The 22,639-nt window shown below is 41.2% G+C and overlaps 9 protein-coding genes across 9 annotated transcripts; 6 read left to right on the top strand and 3 right to left on the bottom strand.

Annotated features, from left to right (window-relative positions):
• The first annotated feature begins 4,017 nt into the window (after positions 1–4,017).
• BDB00DRAFT_830793 (uncharacterized protein) lies at positions 4,018–7,150 on the top strand. The gene is made up of 13 exons (XM_053124064.1): positions 4,018–4,532; positions 4,624–4,722; positions 4,804–4,882; positions 4,980–5,012; positions 5,096–5,242; positions 5,318–5,388; positions 5,501–5,670; positions 5,724–5,926; positions 6,009–6,362; positions 6,483–6,637; positions 6,720–6,739; positions 6,823–6,913; positions 6,991–7,150. The coding sequence occupies exons 1-13, from the start codon at positions 4,419–4,421 to the stop codon at positions 7,069–7,071; spliced, it is 1,617 nt and encodes a 538-aa protein (XP_052978282.1). The 5' UTR covers positions 4,018–4,418; the 3' UTR covers positions 7,072–7,150.
• Positions 7,151–7,205: 55 nt separating this feature from the next.
• On the top strand, positions 7,206–8,894 carry BDB00DRAFT_873857 (ricin B lectin domain-containing protein; the record flags this gene model as incomplete). Its single annotated transcript, XM_053127149.1, has 9 exons — positions 7,206–7,286; positions 7,376–7,405; positions 7,485–7,508; positions 7,586–7,634; positions 7,729–7,746; positions 7,813–7,864; positions 7,970–8,048; positions 8,193–8,493; positions 8,593–8,894. 9 exons carry the CDS (start codon positions 7,206–7,208, stop codon positions 8,892–8,894), a joined length of 936 nt encoding a protein of 311 aa, XP_052978283.1.
• Positions 8,895–9,908: 1,014 nt separating this feature from the next.
• Positions 9,909–11,080, top strand: BDB00DRAFT_883643 (uncharacterized protein; the record flags this gene model as incomplete). Its single annotated transcript, XM_053128252.1, has 2 exons — positions 9,909–10,335; positions 10,422–11,080. 2 exons carry the CDS (start codon positions 9,909–9,911, stop codon positions 11,078–11,080), a joined length of 1,086 nt encoding a protein of 361 aa, XP_052978284.1.
• Positions 11,081–13,752: 2,672 nt separating this feature from the next.
• On the bottom strand, positions 13,753–14,545 carry BDB00DRAFT_830807 (uncharacterized protein). Its single transcript, XM_053124065.1, has one exon. It carries the CDS (start codon positions 14,493–14,495, stop codon positions 14,130–14,132), a length of 366 nt encoding a protein of 121 aa, XP_052978285.1. The 5' UTR covers positions 14,496–14,545; the 3' UTR covers positions 13,753–14,129.
• On the bottom strand, positions 14,546–16,002 carry BDB00DRAFT_830810 (uncharacterized protein). Its single transcript, XM_053124066.1, has 4 exons — positions 15,850–16,002; positions 15,340–15,740; positions 14,987–15,275; positions 14,546–14,904 (listed from the first exon to the last, which is right to left on the bottom strand). Exons 1-4 carry the CDS (start codon positions 15,981–15,983, stop codon positions 14,598–14,600), a joined length of 1,131 nt encoding a protein of 376 aa, XP_052978286.1. The 5' UTR covers positions 15,984–16,002; the 3' UTR covers positions 14,546–14,597.
• A 290-nt stretch (positions 16,003–16,292) lies between these two features.
• BDB00DRAFT_830813 (uncharacterized protein) lies at positions 16,293–16,713 on the top strand. Its single transcript, XM_053124067.1, has one exon. The coding sequence runs from the start codon at positions 16,363–16,365 to the stop codon at positions 16,522–16,524; it is 162 nt and encodes a 53-aa protein (XP_052978287.1). The 5' UTR covers positions 16,293–16,362; the 3' UTR covers positions 16,525–16,713.
• Positions 16,714–18,712, top strand: BDB00DRAFT_930085 (uncharacterized protein). Its single transcript, XM_053128990.1, has 2 exons — positions 16,714–17,055; positions 17,161–18,712. Exons 1-2 carry the CDS (start codon positions 16,805–16,807, stop codon positions 18,503–18,505), a joined length of 1,596 nt encoding a protein of 531 aa, XP_052978288.1. The 5' UTR covers positions 16,714–16,804; the 3' UTR covers positions 18,506–18,712.
• Positions 18,713–18,838: 126 nt separating this feature from the next.
• Positions 18,839–20,536, bottom strand: BDB00DRAFT_958924 (nicotinate phosphoribosyltransferase). The gene is made up of 3 exons (XM_053129686.1): positions 20,228–20,536; positions 19,654–20,142; positions 18,839–19,567 (listed from the first exon to the last, which is right to left on the bottom strand). The coding sequence occupies exons 1-3, from the start codon at positions 20,406–20,408 to the stop codon at positions 19,023–19,025; spliced, it is 1,215 nt and encodes a 404-aa protein (XP_052978289.1). The 5' UTR covers positions 20,409–20,536; the 3' UTR covers positions 18,839–19,022.
• A 676-nt stretch (positions 20,537–21,212) lies between these two features.
• On the top strand, positions 21,213–22,444 carry BDB00DRAFT_873863 (ribonuclease H-like domain-containing protein; the record flags this gene model as incomplete). The annotated part of the gene is made up of 6 exons (XM_053127150.1): positions 21,213–21,348; positions 21,459–21,592; positions 21,674–21,788; positions 21,899–22,054; positions 22,166–22,260; positions 22,340–22,444. 6 exons carry the CDS (start codon positions 21,213–21,215, stop codon positions 22,442–22,444), a joined length of 741 nt encoding a protein of 246 aa, XP_052978290.1.
• Between the last annotated feature and the right edge of the window lie 195 nt (positions 22,445–22,639).

Genomic DNA, 22,639 nt, shown 5'->3' on the forward strand with positions numbered 1-22,639 from the left:
TTTAAATTTTAAATTTACATCTGTTAATTGATATTGATACTTATTATTATTAAATAATTTTCCAGGAATAAAAGATCGTTTTATATCTTTATTCAAAAATGGATTATCATCTATCATTATATAATAGCTGATTATCTATTTAATATATATTTAAAAATTCAATTTTATATTTAAATCTTCAAAATATTATTTTCAAATATTTATTCTCTATTATATTTTCTCTATTAATATTCCCTTAAATATAATAGAATATCATTCTTATTTCTATTTCTTGAATTAATACTTTATTTAATCCATTCCATATTCCTTCTATTGTATTTGTATGAGCTTGTGTTATTGGATCTTTGAAATATTTCTTATGATTCATAGTTTTATATTTATATCCTATATTTTTTAAATTATTAAAGCCTCTCTATTCATCTGTATATATTATTGTTCCTTTTTTAACATATTTTACAATACTTTTGTCAATACCAATAATATCCCTTTTTTTATAGGAGCTAAAAATAATTCTTTTATTTTTTAAAAGACTTTCATTCAATGCCTCCAATAACCCAAGCACCTTCAACTTTATAACCTTTATTATTTTTTCTTTTTGCAATTTTTGATTCATCTATTTCAATAATTTTATTCTGACCTCCTATTTTTCTGTTTTTATTAAAATATAATCTATCTTTTAAATACTTCCTAAATAATTTATGATATAATGTTACAGTATTTCTATTTATTTGTAAAGTTGCAGCAATACTACTATATAGCATTTTTAATAAGATATAATTCAATATATGTAATTGTAAATCCAGAGGAAGCTTTATTTTTGAAAATATTGTTCCTTTTAAAGGTGAAAATGCTTTCCTACATTTATAATTTCTATATCTATAAATTTTCAAATTTAAATATAATTTTGTTTCTTATTACAATATGAACATTCCTTATATTTATTAATATAATTATTATTTACCAAATATAATATTGCTGTATCCTCACTATTAATTTTTTTTTTAAATTTAAATAAGGCTCAGTAAACATTTTTAATGTTATTAAAAATATTCAAATTTTACTTTTTAATAAGTTTCAAAGATTAAATTTAAAAAATATCTATCAATTATCTTAGGACACATCTAACAATAATATATACAGGTAGAGCTATAAAACTTAGAGCAAGAGAGAGTTATATATTTAGTACGGTCATACAATTCAAGGAGCCTGGGCAGTACAAGTAGTGATAGCAGAAAGCAGTAGTAGTAATAGTAGTAGCAATAGCATAAGTGATTCAGTAATTGTTTCGTATAATATGTTTCTAACCAACCTTGAGTAATATACAAGTTTCATTGACACAAAATTGTTTTTTTAACTGCAGAATCGAAAGAGAAGAAGTGATGAAGAACAAGAGGTATTTATTTGTTGTGTATAAAAAAAATAAGAGATGTTATATTGTTACGGTTAAAAATGAATTTAAATTTTATTGTGTATCTATCAGTAGGAGTGAACCAACAGCAAATCTTGATCTACTTGGTCAAGACTAGGGGTCGCAATCTGACCCGCGGGTCAAAACCGACCCACGGGTTGAGGACGGGTCAACGGGTCAGGTTGATGCTTTTCTGACCCGCAGGTCAACCCGTCTAACCCTTGACCCGACCCGTTGACCCGTTGTGACCTGTGTATACATATGATATCTATGAGGTACTTGTATTCAAGTAGTCAATCTTCTTATTGGAAAGGATCATTATATTAAAGATGTAGTTGTCAATATGTCTGCTATAGAACTGTAACATAAAACGTACTTATATTCTTTTTCATTGTGGGATCATATTTTATATTCAAAAGTGTAAGATAAGTAAGCTATAAGCAATATATGTAATAGTAGTAAAGAAGTAGCAAAGTAAAGAAGTAGCAATAGTACAATGAGAATAGACAATAGAGAGTGGCAGTGAGAGACGAGATTTGACAAAAGACGTAGAAGGAATTAAGAAAAGAGAAATGAAAGAAGAAGGAAGAAATGAAAAGAAAAGGGAAAAGGGAAAAGGATTAGGGGCATTTAAAGGAAGTCGATTTTTAACCACACTTTAACCATTATGCTTTCTTTAATGCATGTGAGCGCAAACGATTTCTTTTGTTATGGCACAAACCCTTTACCTTTAAGAATAATCACACAAAACGTAGATATTGCTAGCACTGCTAGAAATTTGTGTGCCATCATCCTAGAGAGCTGTGTATACATGTAGTTTTGCACTTCCAGTGCTCAAGCTCAGGTTGATTTAAACCTCCTTTGTCACCAAATCAAAATCAGTAGTGACCCGTCAACCCGAGTTTTGACCCGTCGGGTTGAGCGGGTCGGGTCGGGTCAGTGTTTTCGTGACCCGTGGGTCAACAGGTCAGACCCTTGACCCGACCCGACCCGTCCAATTGCGACCCCTAGTCAAGACATTCTCCATTTGGCTCTTTTGGTGAAAACGTCGTTATCAAAATCTAAGGTGAATTCAGTCATTAGCTTTCAAATATGTGGTTAGTTATCATCTCAATTACTATTTATTCTATACAATTGACAAACATATGTTTCTAGACAATCACATGGCCATGTACATTTCATCATTGATACCAGACACAAGCATTACAGTAATGGTCAAGGTTTTGGACATGACGTTTCCAAAAAGTGTCTAAGAAGTTGATGGCTTTGTAACATAAGACAACTTGGACACCCTAATTCATCTGTATGATATTTTTTGGAATAACTGTCCTCATGAAGTATCCTCTTTCACTTCTTCATTGCCTGGATTGGGGATCAGTCGAAGCTATAATAAAGATTATGCAATGGTCTATTAGTACAGATAGGATCATAGGAGGATAGATAGCCAAGAAAAACTGCTATAATAACTAAATTAATTTAATATTAGATTGATTTATATATGAATATCTTGGTATGCATACTTTTCAAAATTTTAAAAATATAAAAAGTGAATTTAATTTATATAAAAAGGAAGGAATATATTACAATGGTGTCAACATCTACAAACCAAATTTCATTTAATAATGATAATTGATAAAATTGTTATTGATACAAAAAAGTTACAAAATTATTTGAAAAATATATTGAATATATAGAAAAGAAAAATAAATTAAACATTAAGAGAAAAGCTTCTGAAAAACAGAAAGAAGCATCTAAATCAAATTTGTAAACTGCAAATAAACAAAAAACTGTTATAAAATTTATAGTCAAATGAATGATATAATTGAAAAATTAAAAAAGGAAAAATATAAATTACAAAAGAAATGTTATATTTATGATAATTACTATGAAAAAGTAGATGAGGAAGATTTAAAACACAAAAATTCTCAGGAAGAAAATATTCAACCTAAAAATTTAAATTCTTAGGAGAATGTAAATACTGAGGATATATCTGTTAAGAATCAAGATTCTCAGGAAGTCTTAAATCCTCATATTTACAATGCAATTTTAGAGATTAACACTTCCAGTGTGGTTACCCCACAGGGTGGTTGTGATACAAGTGATGTTGATTTTATATATATTGACAGCATGTTCAAAATGTATAGATACATTACAGGACATGTGTAGATATGAATTTTTTGATGAAATAGTTAATAAACTAGAAAGAGAAAAACATGCATACAAGAAGTTCTTCAAATCATATTTTAGCTATTATATTATTCTAGTAAATGCAAATGAAGAAAATAATCAATATACTGTTAATATAACACAACAGAAAATGCAAGTATTAATTAATGAATATCATGATATGTATATTAAGGAACAAAATGAAATGAATGAAGAATCAGATTATTCATATGACTCAGAGTAAATGTTTAATTCGGTCATTGATGGCTATATCGACTACAATATATAAATCTACCAACTATAATATGGCTGATAGATCTCAAATGGCTAGATAACTAATAGCAGGCCGCCATTCGACCTCTCTACCACCATTCATGCTATCAGACAGTCAAGCACTGATCGTAAAAGACCTACAAACATCAAATTCTGACTTTTTTTATACCTTTACATTTGTCTCATACCTCATACCTTCACATTTGTCTCATACTTTATCCTGTAATAATCGCACCAACAACCATACATGCGTCTTATAACTTTTTATACATTGGATGCTCTTAGTAGTATATTTTAAAGATAAGAAAGTGAGGGATGCGGAACTATTTTGATCTTTTTTTATTCGTTTCTATATAGCTCCATATATTGGGCGACCGTCAACAAGCCATTAGGATTCCCTGTATGGAGGAAGGTTGTTGCCTGACAAATGATTTTAAGTGAGGCGGGGGAATCTATGTCCCAGCAGCTCTGATTTCTTTTCTTCACAAAAGGAGATAAGTCAGGCTATTTCAGCAACACTTTTCTGTTAGAAGCAGCTCGAATTTCAGAATAATAAGAACAAACACCAGCCATGCCAGGCAGCCCAGCTAGTACGCAATCACCTACACAAGGTAGGGCACAAGTTGTGAGCAAAGATGATCCACTTGATGCCACTGCAATGGAATCGCCAAAATTACGAAGCAAGGTACACAAGAGATTATACCATTTATAAATCCGTTATCTGCAATCGCACACTCAACAGAGGAATGCGGGTTTATTGTTGTTTTCGAGTATAGCAAGCACCTCTAGGAAGATCAGGCTCTCAGCGTCGTAGTGGTACACCAGACTCTTCTCGACACGAGTTGGAAAGGACAAATTTTCATCTATCCGAACAGGTGTGTAGGTTCGTTTATGTTTTTTCAAAGAATTGGAACACTCAACCATGGGAGATAATGTCTATTTACGTTTGACTATAGGTCAAGGATTTGAAATATCAGCTATCCAGCAAGAGTAATGAGATCACCAAACTACAGGACAATTTGGCAGCACGGACATGTATGTGGAAGGATTTGTGATAAGTCGGAACAAGAGTCATTTATATTGCAAAAGGGCGATGGTTGTATACTTATCCTAACGGATTGTATTCTAACAGCAGAACATGATGATAAGATGAAGAAGATGAGAGGTACATTTGCATATAGAAAAAGGATGTAGCATTGTTATTCTCGCAGATTCTAAAAAAAGATACGATGAACTGTAACACAATAGAGATCTTCGCGCAGGCCACCAAGAACCTCGACGGATACCGAGCATCGATTGCAGCCAAAGATTTGGAGTTGCAGCGCTTACGGGACGATTTGGATCAATGCCAGGCTCGTGAACAGGAACTGCGTTCTAATGCCGAAACACAGACACGTAAAGAAATATTGAAAACGGATAAACGGATCCCCCGTTAATGATCTTTTGTTGCTGACTGTATAACTGTTATAGGCGACACGGAAAAGCTCAACTCGGAAGTCAATAGTCAAAAGGCCTTGTATATCTCTCAAATCAAGCAGTTGGTATGTATACATTCCAAGCATTGAAGAGCTTGGACCTGAGGGTTTGTGCGTTTTATAGAAAGATAAATACTTCTTTTTCATATATAAAATTGACACTCACTCTTCATACAAGGAAGGCAAAGTCCGGCAGTTATCGACGCAGCTACAACAAACACGTACCGATTATGACCAATACAAGAAACGAGCGAGCCAGCTATTGCAGAAAAGCAACAATGCTCAGACAGAATCGGCGCGTTTGTCCGAGCTAGAGGATACCATACGACAGCTTCGAGTTGAAAAAACGTAAGTTTGTAGGGAACGCGTTTTACGCTTTCGAGAACTAATGGCTTGTTTAGCGAGTTGGAAACCGAAAAGGCGGATGATGCACGAAAAACCGAGTTAGTAGAACACGATATCCGACAAGCATTGGAGCGTGTACAACATCTCGAAGCGGATAATGAGGCTTTGGTGAAAGTCAAGGAAGACATTGGTGCCAAGCAGGCCCAGATCCATCGATTGCAAGAACGTATGTCAGCAGACAGAGTGGCGCATGAACAGGGTAACCTTTTTTTTTCAAGAATCTGCCGAAAGGAGTAAAGAAAAAGTGGGAAGCCAACAAGTGTAACACCGTGTTCTCTTAGCCATGAAGACAGCAGAAGAAGCACACGAAGCCGCACTACGTCGATTAAAAGAGTCGCTCGAACGTGCAAAAGAAAGCAAAGACAGCGACGGAAGCAAATTGGCAGAGGAAGACAAGAGCAACGAGGAAAGAGAAGCAATGGATCGGATCATGGAGCTGCTGCATGATGAAAACTCGCAATTGCGGCAGCAGCTTGCAGCAAAAGAACAAGAGCTTGCAGAACTAACGCAGTCTTCGTCACCATCACAAACAAAAGATGAATCACCTTCAACGTCATCCCCTCGTCCTATCCCACAAGAAAAGACACGACCAGCAAGGGCGTCGGAAGATGCATCTGTGGCGATTGACGTTTATGGTAACAACGCGCTACACAGACGTGCTGCCGTTCAATACAGAAACAGCAAAGGACTAAACGGGATTATTTGCATTAATCAGGCAATTAACTCCATTCCGTTCTTTAATTATTCAATTACAGCATCCATGAGTCATTTGCTTTCTCCGTTTGTTGGCGGTGGCGGCAATACTGGATCGTCGGATAATAGGGTCGATTTAGAAAGACAGGTGCAGCAGCTCAGAGAGATGTTGGATGAAAGTGAGGACCGGGTTACGGCATTACGGACCCAAGAACAGGTAAAAGCGATATCCGTGTGATGCATAACAATCATCATGACAGGTTTCTTAGCTCATCCCTTTTTTATCCTTTTCTAACCAGGTGCTCAAGGAAGAAATTAGGTATAGATCTTGCAAGATATATATATTTACATCGTCATTACTAGTATCAAGAAGCTAAGCTTCTGGGTTGTCTTGGCAAATAGGAAACTCGATTCATTCGATCGCCGGCAAAACCTGAGCATCGAATACTTGAAGAACGTGCTCTTGAAGTTCCTTCAATCTGAAAACAAAGAGGTACTCTATAGAAGAACTCAATAACTCGACGGGGATGTAGGTTTCTGACGATTGTGCTATTTGTGCGTTCTATATAGTTTATGGTACCAGTACTAGCAAAGCTCTTGTCTCTTTCTGCTGATGAAACGGATGAGCTTCGAAAGTCGCTGACGACATGATAAGCTGACGTTGTGTAACACTAGCTAATGACATAAATAATAAATGCATGTCCCCCCCCCTCTTCTTCCGCTTTTCCGATACTCTCTTTTCTTCCACTTTTCTTCCTGCGTTAACTGGCTCCCACTTTCAGACAATGTTCCCAACACATACGTACTTTTACATCAAATCTTCGCTCGGCGAAAATGTCGTTGATGTGTACAATGGAGAAACAGCGGTTGTTATTTTAATCTTTTGGCGTGTGTGTGTTTGGTCAGGTGGATGTTGGAAACTCATTCCTCACTTTTTTTTTGTGCGTCCATGTAGGCGGATACTGAGTTGATTATCTGGCCTCAGGTAAAGTGCACAGGTCGCTGGGTGAGATGACTCTGGTTGTTGTCCGTGCTAATATATATATCATGCTTGTGCTATACAGAAATACAATGATAACGAGAATCAGGTAAATTACTAGCTGAAAAGTCACTTTGACAACCGCTACTCAAAATGCCTAACGTGAGCACACTCGCTTGTTGATAGTTGTGGCGCTACGAGGACGGCTATCTTATCAACAAGAAGTCCGAGATGGGTAAGTGTGCACCCATTCAGAGCTTACTATTACTACTGCTCCATCCATCATATTCTGTACAATGTATGCTCACGCACGTTATTTGTCTCGCTAGTTGTTGACGTCAGAGGAGGTAACAGAAAGAATGCATGAACAAAGGAGCAAATGAAACTCAACTCGAAGGTAAAATAAATATTAGGTGAAACCCAATCCGACACGCCCCTGATCCAGTACGAGCGCAAGATGACCATGTAAGCTGTTTCTTACTGTTACAAACCACAAAGCGTCTCCGATATATCAAATGGGGAAGAATGCTCATCGCTTAAGCTGTGTGTGGGAACATCAATCGACAATAGGGCATCGAACCAACGATGGGGATATGATGGCGGCTTCATCCACCTCTTGGCCGATCCGCGCATGGTGTTGGATATCAGAGTAAGTAGCAAAAAAAGGAGCAGAGGCGGATGAGTTTTCACATGTGTTGTCATGCATGATCACTTTCTTGTAATGTAGCATCATGACTTATTACTAACGCATGGATTTGTACTACTGCTACTGCTACTACTGTCCAATGTGTAGGGTGGAGGCAGCAGAAAGGGTACCAAAGTGATCTTGTACAAGCGCAAGGAAGATGACAACGACAACCAAAGGTGGATCATCGAGCCATTCGGCCAGCCGTTCCAGCCTGAACCTGTCAGCGGACCTTATGGCAACAACCCCTATGGCACGACTCCCGATCAACAGCCCAACCCTTACGGTGCACCGCCACCGCCCAATTCTTATGGTAGCAACCCCTATGGCACGACGCCTCAATCAGGTCTTGCGGGCTACGGATCCCCGGATCCTTATAGCTCAGGAGCCCCCATTCCGTACGAGCAAGGTGAGAAAAAAAGCTGATTGTCATACCGCATAGCGTGTGCTAAATACTAATTATGTACGCACTGTGACATTATCTTCACTCATGCATCATGCACACCAGCTGCTGAAGTGCACAGAGAAGTGTACACAGAACCAACGGAACGAAAGGCCCACTTGTCGCACCAATTGATCGCCGGTGCAGCTGCGTTTGAGGCGGTCAAGGCGTACCGTCGTCATCAAGAGGCCAAGGGCGAGGACTTCAACCATGGTTTCTTGAAACAGTCCGTGGCAGCGCTTGCAGCAACCCAGATTGTCAAGTATGCAGAAGAGCATGATTGGAGCTCCAAGGACAAGGAAGAAGCTACCCGTCAGGCACAGACAGCAGCTGATCACTACTGTGCGAGGGAATTCGGATCACATTAAGATAAAAGGAAATAAATACGATTCGCGCGTGTGTTTGTGTGTGTGGAGGAGATACTACGTAGGATGTTATTTCTTCTCGAATTAAAATCAGCTGTTGGGAAAAAGTGAGAGCGACCAAGAGGGTGAGCAGCGGTGGTGGAGGTGGTGGCAGAAACTTTTAAAATTAGTCTTTGATGCATCCAGAAGTGTAGGCTGGACCCTGATGAAGAGGAAGGGGTCATAAGGGTGTTGCTGCTGTTTCGGCCCAAGGTTATTCCTAATACGCTCGAGACTTACTGACCAATGATTTAAGCTCATCCACTAAAATAAGACATTGACAGGATTCAGCGACCCAAAAAAAAAAAGGCCGTGCTAAACACAGAGTGAGAAAGGATCACAAGCAATAGCAAACAGATGGAGAGCAACGAGGGAGCAGATGAGATAGAAAGAAGCGGCTCCAATTGGATTCCCAAGCTCATGTGGTCTAGTTGAGAAAGTAATCATGTCACACACACATATATACACCATACACACACACGCAGAAAGAGCAACACAAGAGAAAAAGGGCAACTCGAATATCGTAATATGAGCCTGCAATTTTTTTGGTGTTAAGTGTGGGGTGCCGGGACAAGAACCTTTCGGTCCCCTCTTTTTCCAGTGTCTTCCCGATGGGCAGCCCCACCATTCCGTTTGAAAAACTGAAATATGTTAATCAACACCAACAGCTAGCCCTCGATGAGCTTCAGCGACAGTTCTGTCTCGACCGAGAAACCCTTGACGGTGTCATTGACCAGTTCGACAGGGAGCTCAAAGCAGGTCTCCTTGATGACAGATCAAGCGATCTGAACATGATCCCATCGTTTGTCACTGGTAATGAAATACATCTTGCTTTCATCCCCTTTCCACCAACCCTCTTCCTTTCACTCGCTTATGGACAGTGCACTAACCCTCAAAACAACAATTTTTATGTCGTCAACGCATCGGAACGTCACTACGACCACCACACACACACAAAAACAAAAAATCTCAAATCCTATGTGCCTAGGTTACCCAACGGGCCAGGAGAAAGGCACCTACTTGGCGCTAGAAATCATTGGAATGGACATTTACGCCTGCCAGGTCAAACTTAAAGGCGAGGGCGGCAAGCTTGCTATTAACCAGTACCAGTACAAGATCCCACAAGACTTGATGAGTGGCGACGACTTTGTCGTTCTGATCGATTACGTTGTCGAATGTGTGTCTGACTTTTTGGGTCGAGTGGGTACCCAAGATCTTTTTGTGTACCCGATGGCATGTTCGCTGTGCTTCGCCATCAAGCAGACCGCACTGAACAACGGACGCATTCTCTCACTCGGCCACGGCTTCAGCTATCCAAACGGTGTAGGCGTCGATATCGTACAATTGATGCACGAACGAATGCAAATCAAGGGCCTCCCCATCAAAGTCGTCGCCATTACAAATGGTAAGTGGTTTCACTGCCATATAATAATGTTTTACAAAAGAACCAACTAATTGATGGGATGCAAATATATTTCTTCCGGAGATTAGATGCCGTCTGTGTATTACTGGCGCACGCATACCAGCACTCGTCGACCCGTCTTGGCATTATTCACAGCTTAGGAACCAACTGCGCTTACTACGAGGCAGTTTCAAATGTCGCAAAGCTCCAGGATCCATCTTTCCAACAACCAAACGACCGACGCAGTATGATCATCAACACTGAATGGTGCAACTTTGGGTCCTCCCGGAGAACGCTTCCGTGTACTTGGTTCGACCGTAAATTAGACCGGGAATCCATCAACCCGCAATACCACGTGTTTGAAAAAATGACGACCGGCATTGCTCTGGGCGAATTGGTCAGAAACATTCTCATCTACCTCGTCGACCGTGACGTGCTATTTGGCGGCGAGTCCAGTGAAACATTGAATCGACAGCACGGATTCGACACGAGCTACATGTATGTGTGTGAAGCAGACGATTCGGACGATTTAGAAGATACCCGTATAGTCATTGAGGACATGCTCAACCTCTCGCGAAGCACGCTGGGCGATCGTGAGATCGTTCGCCGTGTTTGTCAGCTGGTCGGCATGCGTGCGTCCACTCTGGTGGGCGCAGCCATTGCTGCCTTGGTCAAACATATGGTCGAACATGGGATTGGCTTCTCTGACGAAGATGGTTATTCCATTTGTAAGTTTTTGTGCTTGTGAAAAAGAAAATGTCGTTTTGAGCTTTTCTTCTAAACACCTCTTTTTTTTCAATAGCCATCAGTGGTGAACTTTATGAGGACTATCCATCATTTCACCCACGTGTCTGTCAAACCATCAAAGAACTTATTCCAGCACATATTGCACCCAAGCTATCCGTGGGTATCGTCAAACACTCACGGATTGTTGGCGCTGCCATTGTTGCCATGATGGCAGAGAAAATTGCAGCCGATGCAATGTCATAGCCGGCGTCAAAAAGTTTTCAAGGAATCCAAGGATCCATGCTGAGAAGACTATTCGATCTATCTTTTCCCACCTGCCTCTTCCACACCCCCATCTCTCTCATAACTTCCGCTTCTTATTTTGTCTTTGTACTCCACCACCATCATCCCACAAACAGTTTTGTATCATATTTTCTATTTTATTTTGTAGCCTTGAACGACAACAACCCTCCCTGCTCCCATGCCTGTTACTACTGTACGAGTTGCCGGCCTTGTAACTGCGATATACCAAATCTTTTTTTTTTCATCTATCCTAGCTTTTTGTAATTACTGTATTTTATATAGCAGCTACCTTCATTGAATGAAGTCACTTTCTTTTTGACTTTTTCTTTTTTTGAATGCTATCCTGATATTTGTAAACTTTAGCTACTTTGAATGTTTACATAAGGCTTTCATGCAAGATCTCTCTAGACAAATTTGGAAGAAAGTAGGGGTATAGAGATCTACAATACGGATCCTCGGTTTATGTACCCTGCCAAGTGAATAATAATAAGCACTGTCATGTGCATCATGACCCAGATCTCTCCCCTTTAGCACGTATACAACCTTCGAGCTTATCGTTTATGATCAGTAGCTTTGTGGTACGCACAACTCCAGCAACAGGATCTTGTGAAACACAACTTGGAAGAACACACTCGCGTTAACGCTGAGCTGAAAATTTGCTTAGAGCTTTCAAGTGCTACTATTAAAAGTCTCACTACGCTTGATCCGAGGAGGAGAAGTTCTGACTGGAAGCTCGGATTCGGCAACGTTACGACAAATCCTAGCTACTCATCCTCAGTACATAACGTATGCTTGCGAGATCAAAAGGGAAACGGGTAAAAACTTCAAAAACTTTTCTAATATAAGCGAGGTTTGAAAGTTAATGGGTGTGATATGAAAGAGGGTCGACTGTTTGTGATTCCATAAGGATTGTTATGGAATAATAGACAGCCGTCTATAAGCTTCAAATGTGTTAATCATTAAGATTCGGTTATTAGGTTCACCCGATAATGTAATACTTCCTATCAAGTTGGTTGACTAACCATCGCCTAATAAGAAAAGAAGTGATTTAAAACTGTCTTGAACCTTTGTCGAGTCCCGTTGGCCCTACTCTTTTTATTTTTACGACTGCTAAAATCGGGGTGTGCTATGCAAAGATATACTGCTTGTGATGATAAGCTGAAATATTGACTAAGCAATGGTGAATGGTAAAATCGGAATTATGATATATACAGTGTTCGTAATGAGAAGTGAGGTCGATGATGGAAATATCATGGGATCAAAGTGATAGAGTTATGATATATGATGTCGGGTTCGCTGATGTAGATCAGAAAGTAAGAACACGTTTGCAAAGGAGCAGTGACTTATATGCTTGTTACAGAACCACTAATACTGCAGAGGGCATGGCCGTTTCCTATCAACGTCGGTTTTTTTATGGCGTATATGGTGCTAAGGTCAAAGATGGACGGGTTCTCCTTCTTCGTCTTCCTTTTTCTTGCTACTAGACTAACATACCCGTAGGGGTTTAGTGTCCGCGATTTCGCTTTCTTCGGACACTTTGTATGTTGCCACATTTTCTGCTTTGTCACAGGTTTTCTGTTTATGCTTGTAGTCATTAACATACGCAAGAGTAGAACTGGTCCAATTCTGGCCAGATGTGTACGCTAGGACAATCAAAGCTAAGCAGCATGCAAGTAGTGAGAGACTTCATGGTCATCCCAGAACAAAAGAAAAGTATATTGTATTAACCAAGTCCACGATGTGTTTTGAACGCAAAAAATTTAGCCTTTCAGTTTGAAAAATAGTGTGCCGGATTAATGTGGTAAGTATACTCAACTGTTATTGCCTTATGGTAAGCTTGGGTTAGACTGTATAGTAATCCATAGCCAAACGTCACAGAGAAGGGTAAATATGGAATCTATGGTGCTGAGCGATGGCTAAAACTGTTTTCAAAACTTCCGGTTGCTATGCGAGTCGGAACAATGGTCATCACCATTTTGGCGTCCTGATGATCTCAAACTTTGCACCGTTGCCCTTAGAAGGCGAGTCCAGATATATATTTCAACTTAGTTCTTGACGATGATATATCACCTGTATGTACCTCGTCCTTTTCTTTTGGCATTATCTAAATATCACTCGTTTAATGTTATTTCAAGTAAGATGCGAGGAAGATATAATAAGTGAAAGCAAAGTTTAATAAATGTAAAAGGCATTCTATTATCACAGGTATCGAATATGAGACGTGCGCCTTCTCCTATCTCCTAGTGGATCGTGGAATAGTAGTGGTAGTGGGCGGTACATTGGGTTCTAGACGGTCATTGGTGTGGACCTGGCAAATAAAAGAAAATCAAATGCAGGAGCAAAGGTGCCCCTGCTTATGCGCGTATGGTTAAATAATAGGAAAAATCCCTTACTGCAGCTGTTGGTCGGCTCAATCTTAAAAGAACGTGAAGAGGAGCCTAATAGCAGGCGCAAAACCAGAGAAACTGCAGCTATCATATGCCATTTCATTTGGCTATATGGTGCTAATCAGAGCCTTTTGGATTGATATAGAAAAGTTTATATAGAAGAAATTGGGGTTTATACAAGTTTGTTGTGTTTGGCGATATAGACATAAAAAGCGTTACTACTACTGAATAAAAATTGATGTTGTTTGTACTTGGAGGGTGATTGTGTGTGTGTATAAAAGTGTGTGTGTGGTTTGTTTGTGTTTGACACTTATTGAACATTATGTACAAGAAGACAGCTTCAAGAAAAAGACAATGGATGTTGGTTTAGGGTTGAGGGTATCAGTGCACCAAATCGTTACTTTTCTTGATAAAGATACAATTGCGGGCATCGCCAACACTGAAAGATCTGGGTCGATGAGGACCTTTGGTCGGCAAACAAGGCTGAATCGCTGTAAAGAACGACATGTCCTGTGGAAGTGGGTTGTCCGCACGAGTGATAATGTGCTGTCTCTCTGGGAGTTTGAGAGCTGTCGTCGTAGGGTTGTTGTTGTTCGCTTGCACACTGTTGATTGTCTGGGTCGAAGAAGACAAAATCTGCCGAAGTTCTTGATGGCAAGCGTCTTGCACTTCCTGGTTGTTGAACGACGACGCCGGTCTTTTGGGACAAGGGGTGACAATCTGCACAGGCATGGTCATTGCCGGCATCGTTTTGTACAAGCAAAAGAAAAAAGAGAGAAAGAGAGGAAACTGAAATAGTTTTAGGTCTGCTTTTTAATTGCACGAAATATTTTTAGGAAATCTAGTTATTTACGACGAAGTTGGAAACACGACTTGCTTGCCCTGTGTGAAACCTTGGATGCCAGCATCGACCGCGTGCTTCATGGCATCCTCGTTCCACTCAACCTTGGCCCACCGGGGCTCGCGCAATTGGTTCTTGTCCATGAGTCCCACCAGATCCTCAAACATCTTGAGCCGCTCGTCGGCGCTGTTCTGATCAGTCCATCGGGTCATCCAGAAGCCATGGAAGGTGATGTTCTTGAAAATTAGCATCGATGCGGGCAGGGTCAAGGGTGCGCGGGCCATAGCGCCGTAGGTCACGTAGTGGCCATTGTGTCTAAATAGCGCATAATTCAATGTTCCACAGACTAATACCTTCCAATGTGACATGCCCTTTCATTTTCATTCTCTGTCCTTACCCTAAATAGCGAGCCATCTCAGTGGCGCTCTTGCCACCAACACAGTTGAGCCCGAGAAGCGGAGGCTTTCCGTCAAACCAGCCCTTCATTTTTGATCGCATCTCGTGCGTGCCCAACTCTTCGTCCGTCACCACGTGCGTGGCACCAAGGTCCATGAGTTCCTGACGGAGACTGTCAATCTCGGGTCTGTTACGCACCACATTCACTGTCTTGAGACCCCATGCCTTGGCGATCTGGATAACGGCCTGACCAACTGCACTGTTGCCACCGTTCTGGATGACATAGTCGCCTGTTCGTTTTCCCGACTAGTTTTTAGTAACTCGGAGTAAGAGATAATGCGTGCTTTACCTTACCTGGCTTCAGAGGCGAAAAGTCCTTCAGCATGCGGTAGGCAGTACATGGATTCACAGTAATAGTGGCCTTTTGAATGACCGATGTGTTTGTGGATTGGGGCAACGGCTGGAAGTCTTCGGGTGGACCAGCGGCATGTGTGCGCCATGTGCCATAGCCACTGCGTGCCATCACAACCTGGTCACCAACCTTTAGCGAGCTGACGTTCTTACCCGTAGCAACTACTTCAGCAACACCTTCATTACCACCCACAGCTGCCTTGGCATCACCAAGCTGTTCGAATGCTGGCTTGAGCGGATATGCTCCTTGGACTTGGTTGACGTCAGCTGGGTTGATGGGCGAGGCAAGGAAGCGCACGTGCACAGTATCATCCGTCAAGGACGGCAGTGGATAAGTGTGCCATCTATTATTGGTGGTAAATATGCGATCCTTCTTTCCTATCGCCACCCTCACGTCGACAAGCACAAATACACCCATATAACAATAGCACACGTACGCGCGTGCACACTTGCCTCAAAACTTCAGACGGTTTTCCATAGGAAGAGTAGACCATGGCCTTAACGGTGGTGTCCGAGGCAGCAGTTGAATAGGCACGCCATACGTGCTTGGAATTTTGGGCGACCAATGAACGAATGAAGAAGCCCATGTTGGTTGTGTAGTGAATGAACAAAAAAAAAAAAAAGCGGGGTAAAAGCGTGTACAGAAGTTGGTGTTAGTGTTTGTTATTTCGGACTCAGTACACAAGGATGATGGAACTTTTCGGATGGATTGCTAGGAAACTATCATTGTCGTCATAGCGAAAAATATGATTTCTTTCGCATATTTGCTTAAGCGGGTCTATAGGAAGCTTTGTCAGCAAAATATGTTGTGGGTAATCTAGTAACTGCTGGCTGCTTCTAGCTGCCGATAAATAAGTAAAGCCGACATGCATCTTTCTATTAATGAGATGCATTAGCCCGAATTGTTGTTGTTGTTGTTGTTGTCTCTCTCTTTTTCTCCCTCGTCTCTGTAGCTCCAAGAAATTGATGAAAACAAACAAGTTTGCAATCAGATTCTTGTGCTACGGAGTAAAAATGAAAGAAGAAGTGATGCATGATGGTGATCTTGATCTCTCCTTATCCTGTCATCATTGTTATATAAAGTTCTTCTTAGAGTGCACTACTGTGCGCTTGGCCACTTATTGCTAGCACGTTGAATGATAGATAAGGGCAAGGATGACATGATTACTTACAGAGACAAGCTGCTTAAATCATCCATCCTCTACCCTCCCATCCCGATCCGCTCCTGTCTTTTTAGCTTGCAGGACACAAATAAAGAAAAGGTCTGAACTGCGAAGAAATAAAAAAAAAAAGAGCCGTTGAGGCAAAAAATCTCTGTGTGAGTGTGCTTGTTAACGTTCATTACCCGCTCTCTTTCTCTCTTTTTATTTTTTTACTTCGTTGTTTTTTCCCGCCTCTAACTTTTGCAATGTTACCCAAGAAGAAGCAATCCATTGGTGACGACTATGAAACGCGGAACCGCACTGTCCGGGCACCCGAAATGTGCGTCGACTATTTGTCGTATCGCTTTGACGAAATGGATCTCGCTGCCTCATGGCGTGTCATGACCAAACAAAAGAAAGATATTGTCAATGGCCTTCGACTTGAGAATGCATCGTGGCGTACGTGGGCAAAGCACAAGTACCGTTTGAGCACTGTAAGTCCAGAGACGCTCAACTGGTAAGGAACACACCACAGTTTTTGTTACAGGTGTTGAAATAGAGAGGACAGAATATTTTACTGATAACATACTTTCTTTGTGTAATCTTTGTGCACATACACTAGGCTTAAAGACAGCGACGTAACATGGCTATATGGCCCGCTCCACACAGTGATAAAGAACATTGAAGAAAAGGATCGATACGCTAAGCCAAAGATTGCAACCACTGAAGATACCTTGGGCTTGATGACCACAAACCATCGTCGGCCTGGCCAACCACTCAAGTCCGTGCTGAAGAAAGTGACAGCCTCAGATTTACTGCGACGCTCGGCATCCGAATTGCAGGCAAACCAGATCAACGACGATCAGGAGGAGCAGTACCCGCACCCGCACCCACAACCACAACCAAAAGCACAACCACAACAGCAACAGCAACAGCATCAGCAACAGCATCAGCATCAGCATCAGCAACCACAACAACAGTCCTCCAAGCCATCTTTATCACTCACCGAGGCAAACAAAAAACTCAAAGCTTTCTCACCCTCCGTTATCGCTACCCATCGCCAACCGAAACTTCGATTCAACCAACACGTGGAACAATGCGTTGCACTCAGTGATACCGAGGACCGGAAACGACACCGCCCTAGGGCAAGGTTTTCCAATATACTGGATGAAGATGAAGACGAAGAAGAAGACGAAGAAGAAGGATACAGCGACGACGAAAATGCAATTGTGCTTGACTATGATAACCAGCCACGCTCATCCATAAAGAAGATTGCACCCGCTCGCCTCAAGACAAGCTCTCAATCAGAGCAGGAGACGGATGAGGTATCGTCATTGTCATCGTCGTCCGCTTCGTCCATGACAGGTGGCAACAACTACTCGTGGATGGTCGGTCAGGATACTTTTGATGAAAATGTGCACACTACGTCGGATGAAGAAGACGAAGACGACGACGACGATCAATTGGAGATCCGAAGACGAGCACACTATATCCCGTCGTCTGGATCTTCCGCTTCCTCCTCAGACGCCATCCAGTGGGTTGGTCAGTCGTGCGTCTACAATGTTCAAGAACCCTCTGATTATGATGATGACTACGGCTTTGATGACGACGATTGGACTCACGACGAGAATGAAATGCCATCACCACCATTGCCACCCGCCGCACCAATACCAGCTTCTCCACCGCCCGCATCACCAGCAGCACCGTTGCCATGTCATCCACGAGGCCAACAATTTCCGGGCAAGGCTGTGGCAGTGAGTGAGCCAAGTCCAGTTGAAGCCGATGAGCCATCCATCACTCGTGTGTCCAGTTATCACAAGGTGACCGATATCCATCATGCACACGGCGAATCTAGCTCAAGCAGCAACAGTAGCGACAGTAACCCGACCATCCTTGGCCATATCGCTCAATGGGCCTCGTCCTACTTATGGCCAAGACAGCCGCCATCGTCTTCACCCAACAAGTGATTTCCCTTTACTCGTTAACTTTTCTCTACCACCTTTGCATCATGCCCCTAACTTAATCCAACGCACATATACACACCACATTACACGCGCAATTCTTTACCTATAGATCCATTTTAAAAACCAAAATTCAAGAAGTACCCATCCACCTTGACATTCTTACTCCTCGCTCTCTCTCTCTTCTCTCTTCTCTCTTCTCTCTTCTCTCTTTTTATCGTGCATTATACATATTATATATCTCGCATTCCTTTCCACTAAGTCTATCTTTTGCATTTAGCACACTTACACATCAACACACTGTCTTTCACGTAATTATACTCTTGCTTAAAATGTTTTACAAGTTTCTAAATATCTATTATTATTGTTTTGTGTTTATCGATTACTCTTCCTTCTTTCAATCAGTATAACTAAAAGAGTTGATTTGCAAAAGTTGTGCATGTAGGTAGGCTGATAATGGAGTGATGTGGGAGAGGAGAGGGAGAGGAGAGTGACGATATGCTTATTATATAGTGTGATGCTTTTAAATACCCAATTTTTTCTTCAATTCATCAACCAAATCATCGCTAGCGCTGTGCTTGAGCACATCATCGCTAAGCTTGATCACACGTTGTCCATTGCAGTATTTCATCTTGATCACCATGTTCATCGGGGTGCTCTTTTGCTCAGGGTTCGACACCTTGGTAAAGTCGTTTGTAAGAGAGGTACCGATACCAAAGCTAGCACCGATGCCTGCTTCATGTGCAGCCTTTTGCAGCTTGATTGCTTTGGGTACATCGAGTGCGTCTGAAAAGACAATGAACTTATTCTTTGGATCGACGTCAACCGACTTGTAGTGGTCCACCATTCGCTGGAGGAATTCAACAGGATCACCAGAGTCTTGTCGCACAGCTGCGTACTTTGTAGCCAAGTCGTGGTTGAAATCGCGCAAAAAGACATCTGTCGTGAACGTATCTGTCAATGCGATACCAAGTGCCCCCTTGTATGTGTCATACCAGCGTTGCAAAGCGATACCGTTAGCGTGCTCTACGCCTTCCAAAGCAGAGATGGCCATAAAGAACTCGTGGGCTGTAGATCAGAGTACAAAAAACTCATATTAGAATCAGGTTCAGTTTTTTCTCTTCTACTACATAAAATGGAGGACAGTAAATTACCTACGGTACCAATGGCAGGCGTACCATACTTCTTGGCCAAATAGACATTGCTAGAGCCACTGAACACGCCCTTGGCATCTTTGCATTTTTCTGCAGCCTCGTCCAAAGCATGTACCACAATATCTTGGGTCTTGTAATCCCGTCTTCGCCGGGTTCCAAATTCCGAGAATTTGCAGCCATTTTCCAATAGCTTGACGCCCTTGTCGAGTGCCTTTTCATACTGTCCGTCATAATTCCAATCGCGATCGACAAACTTAAAGTAAGCTTCGGAAATCAATGCCAGTAACGGCACCTCGTACAGGATGGTTTCGTGCCAAAGACCCGTTATTTCAAGCTCAAAGTCGCGCGTTTCGGGATCAAACTTGTACTGAACTTGTTCTTCGGGTCTGTAACGGAACTTGGCAAGGTAATTGGCATAGCTTTCGTCAAAGAAATCAAACGAGGCAATGTATTCACGTTCCTCGGGCGTCAATTCGAGGTTGGCCATATCTATATCCATTTTTTGGATTAACTGGTTTGCTTTTCTTGCGTTTGGGAAGTTGGTCTTTCATGTTTCTTTTTTGCAACAATTTACCCTTGATCTGTTTATCAAGCCACGCAACAGCTTCAGCATTCAACTGCAGATCCTTGTCTCGATTGGTAAATTGGTAGACAGCTTTTGCATCCTTGTAGTGCTGCAGCACAGCATGCTGCATGGTGAATTTGTACAAGTCATTATCGAGAATGGAGGGGAATACTTCGTGGCGAGATTTCATATTCGCGAAAGAGAGCGGGAAAGATATACAACCACAATGCAGCGGCTGGTGTAGTCACGCTTTATCTTATATAGCAGCTGAGAGTCCGCAGGATTGCCCATTGATTTATCTCCACCATCCCCCCACCCATCCAATCACTGATTAATGAAATACTAAATGCACTAAGTAATCAATAGCCTGTTAGTTCTTGGGTCAGAATGTAATGCGATCCTTTGGGAGGTGCGGATCACTTGGATTTTACAGTGATGACAGCGATAGATAGTCATGCACAAACTGACATCGAAAATCTTAATATGTGGCAACTACGTGCATGTTCTAGTATCATGATGATTCCTGATGTTAATAAGCACATATTGGCAGGACTACTGTATGTATCGGACTCGCTCATATGATGACACTTTAGCTTGAAGAACATTATTCAATAATAGCGATGACCCTTGAATTGTTAGACAGTAATTGCCGGATGAAGAAGGAATGAGGTCATTACGGAATACTGTAGCGCACTGGACTGGATGTATTACCAGTAATTAAACTACTGATAAAGCACCATAGTCTAGCGAGCACTTGATGTCCCTAAGAGATGTCTCCAAGAGCGATGAAACCGGGTCAACTCAGAAAAGCAGTGATACATTGTTGCTACTTGGATCAACTCTCGACTGAATTGAAATTTCAGCGTAAAACAAGCAGCTGTCTCGTTTTATCATTTCGCGCATCTTCCCATCAGTCCAAATTTATAAGAAGAGAAGATCATCAGTTGTCTTGTATTCTTCTTCTTTTTTCGTTATGCAAATTTTGTGATCTTGCATGATCATCCCACAAAGCACGGCTGTGCGTATCCTCAGCACCGATATTGAATGCATATTTAGAGAATACTTTTCTGCCCCAGAAGCACGCTATGATTCTGTTTTACAAATTAGTGGTGTCGCAGTGAATTACTATGGTACACGCCTTTTGATTTTTTAAAACGGTTCTTTTCTCTCCTCGAAGAGAAAGAAAAAAACACCGTGCTTACCCGGAATCAAAACCATATGTATTCTTGCTGAAATGTAGGAAATGACCATGCTGAGATCAAGCAGAAAATAGTTTTTACCTTGGATACATGCGCTGCTATAGACGGCGTCAAAGTTGTAGAGTGCGAGACGGAGCGTGCTCTTTTAAGTAAATGGCGCATATTTCTACTCAAGGTGAGTACAACATATATGATATAGACAATATGTTAAAGAAAAAAGCTGACTCATGCTTGATGGCCCGATAATTATTTCCAGTTTGATCCAGATGTTCTCACTGGATTTTATTCTAACAAGTTTGATCTAAAATACCTGATCGAGAGGGCGGAACGACTGGGACTCGCGACTTTCCCTTATTTTGGACGTGAGCTTGGTAATACTATTAGTTGCTATATTTTTGTATAGGTGCCCCCTCTACCTGTTAGTAAAGGCAAGACAAACACTAATTGTAACGTAAGCACGTACATAATAACATGTTGTTAGACGAAAAGGTAGTGATCAAGCCTTCTGCAGGGAGAAAACCAGCTGTTGTCGAAGATGTTCCAGGACGTATGATTATTGATATGTACGATTATATCAAGGAACAGTATCCCAACTTGTCCAGGTATACGCTAGATGCAGTATCACATCATTTTTTGGGTATGTAGCAGTGACGTGAGAAATGGCATCATTGACTATCATCCACTGAAATGATACCATCATCGAGAGACAAATACAAAACTTCACAAACTGACTTAATTCCTTTAATAGGCGACCGGAAAGAACACATGAATTATTTCGAAATTCCAGGTTTACAAATGGGCGATGAGTATACCAGACAGCGTTTAGCAAAGTATTGTTTGAAAGTAAGGTTTACCATAAAGAATTTTATACACTATTTTACCATACCGAGCCATACCTTAATGATACTATCGCCGTACTCAGGATTCAATGCTTGCCTACGAGCTTTTCAAGAAACTGCAGCCACTTGAGAATATACTCGATCAGACAGCAGTTCCAATGGAATGCTATGGATGTGAGGAGCAATAAGAAGACCACATAAAATCTTGCGTACATATTTGATCAACATGTAATATAGTAGTGATAGTCAATGAGAATTCTATGTATGTAATGACAGATGCTTCTACAATAAATAAGCAAAAGCGATCAGATTGCTATTTGTTGAACGATGATCTAATACACCTTTCAATCCATTGACCAGCGGTTAGAGGATCTTTAAACAGC

The sequence above is a fragment of the Zychaea mexicana genome (genome assembly GCF_025766255.1).
Source record: "Zychaea mexicana strain RSA 1403 chromosome Unknown BDB00scaffold_52, whole genome shotgun sequence".
Taxonomy (NCBI): domain Eukaryota; kingdom Fungi; phylum Mucoromycota; class Mucoromycetes; order Mucorales; family Lichtheimiaceae; genus Zychaea; species Zychaea mexicana.